The 12,432-nt window shown below is 47.9% G+C and overlaps 1 protein-coding gene across 1 annotated transcript in view; it reads right to left on the bottom strand.

The window, feature by feature from the left end:
- Window positions 1-12,432, bottom strand: part of LOC104508441 (plexin-A4-like) — a gene marked incomplete at its 5' end in the record, with an annotated part of 114,106 nt that overhangs the window by 10,601 nt on the left and 91,073 nt on the right. The window contains 4 exon segments of the mRNA XM_010150079.1: window positions 723-935; window positions 4,241-4,410; window positions 8,330-8,520; window positions 10,923-11,022. Of these exon segments, the coding sequence (XP_010148381.1) occupies window positions 723-935; window positions 4,241-4,410; window positions 8,330-8,520; window positions 10,923-11,022 (674 nt within the window).

Here is a 12,432-nt window from a genome sequence, read left to right as displayed (position 1 = left end):
CTGCTGAATGGAGTGTAAGATGTGTTATTTGCTTGTCCTGTGGAAAACCTTAGAGAAACTAAAACCCCTACATACTGCAGGAATAGTTGTCCTGGCTGTAATCCCTGTAGAGTAGCTTGGTCAGACACCGACCTTTAGTGCAATAGATTGAAGAGTACAACTACAGCTCTTGCAGAGGTGGATAAAACATTTGGAAAGACTTCTGACCTTTCAGAAAATACCTGCAAAGCATCAGTCACCAGCCTGTCAGTCTTAGGGCGTCTCCTTCAAAGCACAGAAGAGCCTCCAAGGAAAGCTACTGGTCTCGGAACAGGGGATGACCTTTGGGATCCAGGCAGCGTGGGGACTGTCACAACGATGCTGAGTACAGCAAACCACTCCTGGTCTGTGTGGAAAGCCTTAGAAGCCCACGTACTTCACAGGGCTCAAACACATCACCTCCCCTTCCTTCCTCCCTCTATCGCTTCTCAACAGTTTCTCCTCAAGAGATACAATGATGGCAAACGCCTTCAGTTCACACCTCTAATTAAATTTCCGTCTCTCTGTAAGGCACGTGGGAATAAAAGACTAAGACGGAGCTTTCTGCTTGAGCAATAACAAAAACAGAGCCCAGAGGCAGTTACCAAAAGCAAAACTGATGATGCCTCCTACCTCCATCCATGAAGCAGGGCCTCATTGTATCATTTACTTACGTCATTCCTATTTTTAGAGCTAAAACTCACCTTTCCACCCAGTTCTTGTAGCTGGGGATGTCCTTGGCATAGAGAAGCTTGTTGGAGGGTGAGTCTTTGCCCAGACGGTGCTCTGAGGTCGAACAGGAGTCCATGAAAGTCTGAGCCACTACGGAGAGGCAGGCATCCGTGATGCTGTTCTTGTGGATGTCGAAGACGAACTGCGGGTTCTTGATCATGTTCACCCAGAACCGTAACGGCAGGCTGCAAGAGGGGTGGAAGAGGTGAGTCAGCCAGTGCACGGTTCTCAGGCTTTGCTGCGTGAGGTTACAATGGTAAATGGTGGATGGGAAGCAAAGATCAGGGTGTGGAGAGAAGTATTCTGGGATAAGCTTTGATATACAATAAATTCTTCCCCTACAGGATGCTATTCATGGCAGTGGAGTCACCCTGGGAGTGGCTTTTGTTCCTGTCATCCTTACAAGCCAGATTTTGTGAGTCTTGAAGTCAATGCCATCTTACTGAAGTTGCATATAAATTAATGGGAGTATAATCCCATTGGAGCGAGTCCAGAGGAGGGCCACAAAGATGATCAGAGGGCTGGAGCACCTCTCCTATGATGAAAGGCTACAAGAATTGGGCTTGTTCAGCCTGGAGAAGAGAAGGCTCCGGGGAGACCTCATTGCAGCTTTCCAGTACCTGAAGGGGCCTACAAGGGTGCTGGGAGAGGACTTTTTACAAGAGCCTGTAGGGACAGGACAAGGGGCAACGGGTACAAATTGAAAACAGGGAGGGTTAGATTAGATATCAGGAGGAAATTCTTCCCGGAGAGGGTGGTGAGGCACTGGAACAGGTTGCCCAGAGAAGCTGTAGATGCCCTATCCCGGGAAGGGTCCAAGGTCAGGCTGGATGAGGCTTGGAGCAACCTGGTCTAGTGGAAGGTGTCCCTGCCCACGGCAGGGGGGGTGGAACTAGATGGGCTTCAAGGTCCCTTCCAAACCAAACCATTCTATGATTCTGTGATTCTATGATTCTAATCGAGGTGATGAAAATGACCCTAACTTCTCTGTTAGGTTGCAATGTAAAGTTGCCTCTCTTGGCTGCCTCATCAGACGAGGACAGGCATTGCATCTGCAAAACTTGAGGTGAACATTTGTCACTGAGGGACTTGGCTTTTAGTCCTCATAGCAACCCCATGGGAAGAGAGGTAGGCAGAGCTCCCAGGTTGAGGCCAGGAGTGCTAATGGCATGCACTGCGGACACCGTGTACTGTTGCACTCCATGGCTCAAGCCCACGTATGATCCCAGAACACTGGGCATGAAGCAGGAGTTACATGACAGGGAAACCCTGCTGCTTCAAGGAAAAAAAAAGGAATCCGGAAACAAGTGTTGCAACCTTTGAAATGAAAATATATCTGCCTTAACCAAGGACATGTTACTCCAATTGCATTCCAAATGCTTTTTTCCCCCGCTTTTTTCTCAAAAGAGCAGTTCATTTGTATGAGATGCCCTGAGGTATCTACCTCCAGCCTTTGCCTCAAGCCTTTTTATCAGGGCAAATGCATCCATATGATCGTGGCCTAGGAGCTGAGATGTGTCACTGATCACAGAATAAACTCTTGTCTCTCTGTCGGCGTGACTGTTAAGTTCTACCTTCAGTGTCTGCACCTTCCCCAGAGGAGGTTATTCTGCAGCTTAACAAATTCACCTGGCGTTCAGGCTAAACTCCCCAGTTACTGAGTTCCTCCCATTTCCTCGTTACCCCCATGTGTTCACAGCACCATAAAAAATGCATCTCCAAGCCTGAGACATGTCAGGTAACAGCAGGCAGTTTAGCATGTCCTGACAGAGGGATGACACCATAGAATCATGGAATGGTTAGGGTTGGAAGGGACCTTAAAGATCATCTAGTTCCAACCCCCCTGCCAGGGATCGGGCATCCACAACATCTCTGGGCAACCTGTTCCAGTGCCTCACCACCCTCTCTGTGAAGAATTTCTTCCTGATATCTAATCTAAACCTCCCTGATTTCAATTTATACCCATTACCCCTTGTCCTATCACTACAGGCTCTTGTAAAAAGTCCTCTCCCAGTACCCTTGTAGGCCCCCTTCAGATACTGGAAAGCTGCAATGAGGTCTCTCAAACCATGTTTTCCTAAACCACTGTGTGTTCTCCTGAGACAGCAAAATCACAGAGCAAATGTAAGGAAAGCCCCACACAAGTAATCCTATCAGCCGAGTTCAGGAGAAGTGGGAGATGCTGGAAACGAGGCCTGATGGAGTTGCCCGGAGAAGCATTTTAGGCTGAGGATGGAGATTCGTCTGCTGGGGGATGAGGGAGCCATGCAGAACATCTTCTGCAGGTGTTTGGGTGGCAAACACAGTCACAGTGAGGACGAGCAGAGTGCATGTATGTGTGCCTGAGTGTGCGTACAGGTGTGGGGAGGGGCTGGGGGGACCATGTCCCTAGCTGGGAATAATGAAGCCCGTGATGTGACTTTGAGTTAATTTAGTCTGATTGAACAGGTTTCTTCATACTGCCCTTTTCCCCACATACACACACACTCTACCTTCCCCCCTCCCCCCTTAAATAAACCTCCTGCTCATTTAGTCTGAGTGGCTGCAATCAGCCTTAGATTAGTGCCGCAGATAATGTTAATAATATGCTAATGTTTCATTAGTTGAAAGCCTCTTTGGTGCATGGGGTTTCTTTTTTTATGTCACTGCACTGTGACGATCTGCCATCAGCATGGCTGGTAAAAGGAGAAAATGCATGAGCTGGGAGCCCCATGGCTCTCCTCTGCTGTTCCTTTTATAGTCCCTGTATTTGCACAGGAGAAGGGGAGGGAGTGATTCCCCAGGGGACTCTGTCCAACAGGGAGACTCAGCAGAGAGAAGACGCAGAGATCTTTTCTCTGCACCAATCCTGGCTGTCCCGTTACATGTACGAAGAGGGGCTGCCGCCTGCCAGCTAGAGCAGGGGGCTGATGTCAGACCCTCACTCACTCTGAAGGAGACTCGCATCCAGCTCCAGACCCTTTAAGAGCTTTGTAACATCTGAGATGCTCTCCTGGCCTCCAGCTGCCAGCCCAGGAGGGTACAAGTCTCCTGCAGGTGCTGCACATCCCCTGCAGATGTCTGGGATACCTTAAAATATCTCAGATGGCACTAGATGTGTGGGCAAACAAATGGAGCTCTAGTACCCCTCTGACTATAGTGTGAAATCAAGCACCCAGTCTAGATGAAGGCAAGGGTGCTGAATCCTCTCCCATGCCACCCCTAGATATTCCTATGGGCCTGGGCACTGCAGCAGTTAAACACTCCACTATTTTTCCCTCAGAAATACTGCCATCCCCATGTTAATACAGGGCAAGCTGGGACCGGCTTAGCCAGAGCACTCCATCCTTGGGAGCATCCTTTAGATTCTGGGATCGTCTGTCTTCCCTGTTGGCTTGGGAAGAGCGAGCCTGGTGCTCTGAACCCCACATCAGATACCAAACCACATGTCCCTGTACTCTCCTTCCAGTGCAGGACCTGGCACTGGACTGTAGTGGGTTGTCTCACTCACCAATTGCTCTTCCAGGTGTGCCGCACGTGGGGGTCATGGATGTTGTGCTTGTCAGCCTGCTCATCCAGGAAATCGAACATGTATTTGATAGCCAGGGGCAGTGCACTGCCACGGTGAGCGGTGCTGAAGATGGTCTCAAAGAGGTCATCTACAAATTTCTGGAGGGTGCCCTGTGGGGAGAAGGAAGGAGAAAAGAATGTGAGATACCAAGTGGGAAGAGGATATTGAATTTTAGTACCTCACTAAAACCAGAGTATGTCTGTGGATCGGGCCCAGAGAGTGTGATGGAAAAGTGGGAGCCACTTAATAGCTGTTAAATGCGACATGAGCTGGACATTTCCATACAGATGTCTAAGCAGTCATGTGCATCTTCACAATATCCACTACAACTGGTTAGCAGCCAGATGGGGTAGGTCAAGATGCCACCCATCCTCTCTGCTTCTAGCACTGCCTGCCAGGGAGGGTGGGTGACCTTGGTGGGACACCTTGCCTCAACTCAGGTATATGGTGATGGAGAGGCCCTGATTTGTTTCCACTGTGATTCCTCTCCTCTGCATGCTATCCTCAACTCCTTTAGTGCATGCAAGAGGCAAAAAACTAGACATTTTCTATGCTGGCTTTCATCCAGGGACAATTCTTAAGCTGGGAATAGAAGTCAGATGACTGTGGAGCGGAGAGAAGGTGTCATTGAGACAAATGGGACAAGAGTACCTGGAGAGAGATGGCTGTTTTATATGTGCAAGTAGTACAATAAATAACATGAACTTCATCTTAATCCCCAATAGGCCTCTTCATTTTTAACTACCTGTTGGCACAGGCCTGAGGCAAACACTACAAGCAATGCATGGATGTGTCAGGTACTGCTCTGCAGACCTCAGTAATGTCCACTGCAGAGACTGTAGGGGTCTCCTTACGCTCCTCTGGGAGGAGAATCCCAGAGCCTGTGCCTGGAGAACCACCCTGGACAAACCAGTGAGAACCACTGACCTTTAGCAAGAAGGGGAAGAGCTGGAGTATCGGAGGGTGACCAGGCCTGGAGAAGGGGGCAGTTGAGGAGCTGTGATAACCAGATGAGCTGCAGGCTGGGTTTGGGGGGAACCAGGCAAGGCACACTTTCACCCCTGAATGGGGAGCACTAGCCCACATTCAAACTTCAGCCACCAGAGCTGCACCAGGCATTTATATACAAATCAACCATACGGCTGCTAAAATAACCAAATAGCAATTAAATCTCCAACAAACATTTCCTGATACGCAAAATTTCCTCAGCTGAAAAAGGAACCCCTCCCCTTTCTCTGCAGACCCAGGAAAGAAATTCTTCTTCCTAGAAACAAAGCACCAGGTTCCACCAGAGTGGCTCAAGTTTACACAGCGCTAACAAATGCTTAATTAGAAAGCTGGTGTCTCTTGCTGATTCACCACTTGATTTATTCTTCGGGAAACAGAGGTACCTTTTGCTTGTGTGAACTACTAACGGGGTGAATAAAGCCCTGCAGCACATGTCTGACTCAGAACAGGCCCCGGAGGGGAAATCTTGTTGGTCTGACATGGAAGAGCTGCCCTTAGGTTCCGTTTCTGGAGGGAATTAGTTCTCTACATGCTCACCCACACAAACACAAAGCAAACCTCGGAGGCTTTTAGGCAAGAGAGTCTAGGTCTCAGAGGTCAGGGATTTACCAGAATAAAAATCATTGTCAGTTTAACTAAGTATTCCCTGGGATTGTATTACCAGCAACTGGCCTCTCTCCTCTTCCCCTCCCTCAAATGATCATGATGAGAAAAGAAAATTGCTCAGCCCAAGAGGGGAAAGAATAAACCCCCAGCCTTTCTACTCTCGCTGTTGCTGTGCAAGTTTCACAGCTGCTTTCCTGCCATCTCCACAGAAAAAAGGAGTGTTGAGTTTGTGATCCGGAACAGAAAGCAAAAGCGATTCAGTGGTGGGGTAGGGGATGTATCCCCAGACAGCGTAAATCAGCACCGGTCCAACGCTTACTGGTTTACACCAGCTGGGGCCTGATCCCTGAGGAGCATCATTTTCTTTTTACGTTGTGTGATCCATAAAAGCATCATGATGCCAGGGAGCTGGGCATCTACCAGGGGCTAAAGACAAAGCCACTTTAACTCCAAATCCCACTGCAATGTAGACAGCCTGAGTGAGGCTGCAGGGAGAGTCAGACATCAGAGGCAAAAAGAGCTGAGGAATAAATGTGCAGACAAAACCGTATGGTAGGGCTGAAGCACGTGATGGAGACCTGTCTGATGGGGAAACTCAGACAGCGTTTGCATGAACACATGTAATTGTGTTTGTGGCTATTAACACCCTGACAGGAAATTATAATAGTCAAAAATTCAAAGTAGGGAGGAAGATTGGGCTGTTTGATCACTCCGAGTGAGATAACCCCACGATCAGCCACACCTGAGGCACAGCTACGCTACAGTTTCCCCTTCTGGGATTCATTAAGGTAACTCTCATGTTAGAGAGATTCAGGCACAAAGATTCTCTGTGCTGCAAGAGGATGGCAGAACTGCAAAGGGAGCCATTCTCTGATCATACCACCTTCCTCCCACCTGCCCTAGTCCCTGCTGGGGTGCAAAAGATTGTTGCAGACTTTTCATTAATGCAGGGAGACCACCATCCACAGGGTGGAAGAGCAAATAAATGTAAATATACCTCAGACAACTGCTTTTGCCCACGCTCTTGCGGAGCTTTTACAAGTGGGTTAAGTGGAAGATAGTCGCAGTTAGACATGAAAGAAGGTGAAAGGTCTGAGAGCTTTTGTCAACCTCAGAGAGAGCCAACTGCAGCAAGAACTGGCTGTGCCCTTCACACGGAAGGGACGTGTGGTGAGTGACAGCAAGTTCTTTCTGGGCAGACAGTGGCAATTTAGCCACTTTCTGTTTCTGTCATGGAGCCAAAGTCCACGGCAGGAAGTTCTAGACCTGTCAGCTTGAGTGATGTCCACTTGTGCAAGTGTCCTCCCCATCGTGCCGCATCCCTTATTACTCTAAACACTCACATACTGCCCTACTATGGAAGTTCTACAGGCTCTGGCAGGCACACACGTAGGAGGCTGGTTTCCAGCATTTTGAGGAATATGGATTGAGCAGATGGGATTTTACTAACTTCCCAACCCTCCCAGAAATGTTGCTTTTGGAAAGCACAATTAGCCAGATCACAAAATAAAGGAGGAGCTGGGTCTGCACCACTTCTAGGGAGTACATCTTCACAGCATGGGCAGTCCTTGCACTCTGCACAGACCTGCCACGGGCTGGCAGTGATGTGTGACCATGTGCCTGGAGATTCAGGTGAGGATGTCCCTGCTCTGCCCCCACCTGACTTAGTCTGTATTTTCTCTTTGGAGACCCTGAGATTTCCATGACTTGATGGGGATGGGCATCTGCTTGCTCTCCTTGGAGCTGGCCATCTGTTATCCACATCACAAAATGGTTTGAGTTGGAAGGGACCTTAAAGCCCACCCAGTCCCACCCCCTGCCATGGGCAGGGACACCTTCCACTAGACCAAGTTGCTCCAAACCTCATCCAGCCTGGCCTTGGACACTTCCAGGGATGGGGCACCCACAACATCAAAGTCAACTTAACCCCCTGTCAAGTCATCAGCATGAGAGTCCTTATGGGTCCAGGGGAAAGGTGGAGAAGAAGGACTTGTACCACAAAACTCAGGGTTTTGTGGCAGAGGAACCCATTTCAGACTGTGAGGCATGGCACATCCTTGGAACCTGATCTGGGTACATTTATTCCCTGGCTCTTCATTTGCTGAATTTTGGTACAAGCTGCAGGCCAGTATAATCAACATCCCCAACACACACCTACCCCTGTGCTGACTTTCTTCACCAGTCTCCTCACTTTACTGAGTGAGGAGTTAAGTTCTTTACTCCTCACTGGAGTCCCTTTTCTGACTCTGCTTTCTAAATTCAAGCTCCTTCCCTCTATGCTTGGAGCACTCCTCTTGCTGTTTTCCTTTTCTCTTTATCCCTCTTTGAGCAGTCTCTCATTTCTTGTTGGTAAGAAGTCCCACTGCAGCCTTCAAAAACCCATTTCTCACCCTCTTCCCCCTCAAGACCATGTACCTTGGTGGCAAGTAGCCTTGTCAGGTAGATCTCAGACACCATCTTGCTGCCCCGGTCACCCTCTTTTTGGTCACCATGCTCATGGTTCTTCACCAAGTGCCACATCTTGACTCCACTCTCAAGGTCAGGGGTGATCATGGGTGTGCGGGAACGGAGGCTGTCTGGGCTGCCTGTGTAACGGATCATGTTTTCTGCAAAGAGAAGTGCATGTGCCTCAGTCCTAGCAGCACTCGCATTGGGATTAACAGATATCACCAAGGAAATATGTTAATGACATCACCTAATAGGAGTTTTTCATTGGATAGTCAAGAAGAAGACCTCCTCTGTCTGGGCTGGGTAGCAAGTACCTCTCCTGTTCAGTACATGGAGTGGATGCTCATACAGATTCTGGTGTGGGGCTGAGACAATCACAGCTGGTGAGTCCACCCTGCGGAGACGTTGGTTTGTGTCTCCAAAGGGGGAAGGCTGCAGCAGTACTGCGATGCCCATGCTCTCACAAGCTCCGCATTGCCACATTAGTCAAAAATAAATTTCCATCAACCAGTTTATAACATTAGGCAACACAGGTATACCTCCTGGTGGAGTTACAATGCGGCCTGCATGGACCGGGCCTTATTATCAAAGCATTATCTTACAGCTGATTTGCTCAGCAAAGACAAAGGACGTCACCCAAGCCAGACGTGATGTCAACGTCTACACTATCAAACGAGGCTCAAACATTGATGTTCAGTTGCCCATGCCCCTTTCTTCTCATAACGTTCCCTGGCAAAGCTTCGGCCTGGAACAACTAGCACTGCAGGGTCAGACATCGCCCAAGACTGGTTCAGGGGATAGTACCAGCTACTCATAGTAACCAGTATTGCATAGTACAACTTGGCTTACCTGTACAGATCTTAGCCATACCATGCCATGCTGCTTGGCATCATGGTCAGAGAACAGGCCATGGCCCTTTTGCATAGTAATATTGATGTAGCTAATGTGACATCTTGCTTACCTCTCCATCCCCCAACTTGGGAGGAGATGCTACCCCTCCCTCCTTTGGCATCAGAGCAATCCAGTAACTCCTGCCCAGCCATCCTCTTCACTCCCTGCTCCAAACCCTTGTTCTGACAGAAAGCAAACAAGAACCCCAGGTGGTCCTGCACACATTTCCTCTCTAAGGACACCTTAACCTCCAAATCTTGCCCCCCTTTGCCGATGAGTGATGGCATGAGGTGTTTCCCTCTCCCTGACCTACCAGCAATGCTGCAGATAGAGTCTTTTCCAAGCATAATTAACCCAAGACTGTTGCACCTTTCTGTCGCAAGATCTAAATCAGCCTCATTAATGCATTACCAATCTCTACGTATTAATTATCAGATGGAATATCCCTTTTTAGTCTGGATGCTGTTTTCTTAATTGCAATTAACAATCACTTCTGACCCACCATATCTTCTCCTCCCCCTGCATCCTTCCCCACTCCCTCCTCCTGAAAAATCAAATGGCAAAAGAGTTAAAGAAATCCAACAGAAACTACCCCCCCTCAAGTCTTCCTTTTCAAAGGTCATTGTGTCTTTCAGTAATTGCAACAACATGGAAAAGAGGATGAATATTAATGAAGTCTGGTGGATTGCTTACGTCCTTGGAGAAAGAGGAAGGGGAAGGGGTCTGCTCTGGACATGGAGTAACTGAACTTTCCCTCAAGCTAAAGGGAATAAGAAGGATTAAAGATGCTTTCATAAATTAAAAAAAAAAAAAATAATTAACTGATACAACAGCTGCATCCAGGCTGGAGTGTGGTTTTGGAGAGCTGTGGTTGCCATTAGAGATGTTTTGCTTTGCCCTCCAGCATCACCACAGTGAGACACGTCCTGGGCTGCAATTCTAGCGCAGGGGAGAAAGGTGTGAGATGGTGTGAGTGAGACTCAGGAGGTCTCTGTTTGGCTCTGCAGAAGAATTTCCAGCAGGTTTCTATTTCACAGCTGTCCCATTCTCAGTTGTCTCATGGGTAAAGCAGGAATAAAAATCCACTGCCTTGAGACATACTGATATAAGAACTCAGTATGCCATTGTTATTATTATTCCAGGTGCAAATTCCCTTGGGATAACAAGATAGCTGGGTGGGACCCACAACACCCACACTGAGATATAACTGTGGACAGGCTATGCCCTGCATAGACTGTGGTTGCTTGTAGTCCCAGAGGACTCCCCACCTACGCCACAGATTTGTTTTTACAACACGCCATGCTCCAAGGACCTTGTCCACCAGAATGACTGAGCTCAGTCAGTGTGCAGTGCTTCTCCCTGGGCAAACCCTGAGAGTGGGCTTCAGTGATCTAAAATGTCGGTGATTAATTATATAGGTTCCTCTGCTCATTAATGAGGGAGGAGAAGTATTTCCCAAGAGCAATCCAACCACTTGGATGAACAGCTTGGATCAGACGCCAAAGCTTTAGATGGCTAAACCCTCTCCTCCTGCCATCCCTCAACCAATCTTATCAAATAGTCATCTGCTATCAATCTCTCTGCTGGGGCTCAGTGTCTAGTAACCACCACGACGTTTGGGTCTCTTCTCCAGTGCTCTCTCAACCCATACCAGCACACAACACCTTACCATACTTGCTGGCTGACGTCCGGGAGACCGTGGAGTTGTTGACTGCATTGTAGGCAGTGACTTGCTTGGAGACTAAAGCTACCACAGATCCATCCGGCACCTGTAGAGAAAAAGGGGCTTTGTCAATAAGCTTCTGAACACTGACTGAGGAGCGTGACAAGGACAGCAGAAGATCAAGCAGCAGAAACTGATCCACAAACAGCAACACTGTAGGCAGGACAGTAGTTTTGGCCCCAAGCTTCAAATGCTTTCTTCCGTGGGTGTATTAACAAAAAAGGGACAAAATCTCCTGTTACACTGTAAGAAGACTGGACCTGGGCCAATTGGACAACTGATGACAAAGCAGACTCTGCTCCATTCACATCCTGATCCAAAGCACAGTGATGACAACGTCAGTCTTTGCATTAACTTCAGTAACGCTGACAGTAGGTTCTTCCCAAGGAAGCTCTGATGCAGGATCGGAGCACGAGAAGAATAAAATCACCCGAGCCATTCCAAACATCAAGGATGGCATGTCCCATGAGGATGATAAAACTGATAAGAAATTTTCTATTCATTCTGCTTTGACTGCAGGTGATATGTAGGTACCGAGCTCAGAAATGGATATCTACATTTTCCACTTTGATCCTGTCAACCTCTCCATGTAGAGTCTCCCCCTTCCACGTGACAGATGCACTGCTGGACCGAAGTGGCCACCACAACTTCCTTCTCTTTGCTGTGTCAGAGGGTCTCAGACAGGGGAAAGCAGCAGGTTTGGAGTGGCTGTGCTCCAGGATGTCATGGGATAGTGTTTCAATAGACAACAGAGCTTTCTGAAACAAGCCAGACTTTCCATTTCTACGGCTAGGTGATTCATGAGGGTCCTGTATCAGAAATGTTAACAAGCCAGTGGCTCAGATGAGCCGTATCAGGAATATCTGTGATAAATAAGACATCATAAAAAGGAGATGGGTGAAAAAAAAAAAAAACCTGCTAACAACATCTAACTCTTGTCTGTGTAATAACAATAATTAGCACTTGCATAGAGTTTTTCATCTTCAAAGCACTGCAGAGGCTAATTAAATAGCCCCTCAGCAATCACGGAAGGCAACTATTGGATCTTTGTAGTTTTAGCTCACTCTACAAATGGGGAAACTGAGGCAACAGTGTCCATCTCAGCATGTCCTATGTCTGCCCTCAGGATAGCCAGGGTAAATGATGCAGAGCTCAACACCCTGGCAGCAAAGAACTGTTCTGCCCCTGCTATTTCATATAGCTGGGAGCTCATTGCCTGAAGCAAACAACTGGAAAAAGGACAGAAGGAAAGGAAAATTATGCCAGGTTTGTTGGTGAAATGAAATAGAAAACATCCCTGCTCCTTCTGAAAAAAAGTGTTCTGGAGTCAGCCAGCAATGCTTCAGTCAATCTGAAGTGAAAAGTTTTGTTTCCTTTTCAAATTATTGCTTGCTGCCTCCTCAGGTCAGCTCTCAAATAAAAAACCAGCTTGTTATGAAACATAGATTGCTAAGGT

This window comes from Eurypyga helias, unplaced genomic scaffold (genome assembly GCF_000690775.1).
Source record: "Eurypyga helias isolate BGI_N326 unplaced genomic scaffold, ASM69077v1 scaffold2064, whole genome shotgun sequence".
NCBI classification, from domain to species: Eukaryota; Metazoa; Chordata; class Aves; order Eurypygiformes; family Eurypygidae; genus Eurypyga; species Eurypyga helias.
Note: the sequence above shows the minus strand (reverse complement) of the source record. Positions and strands in the feature narration are given on the sequence as shown.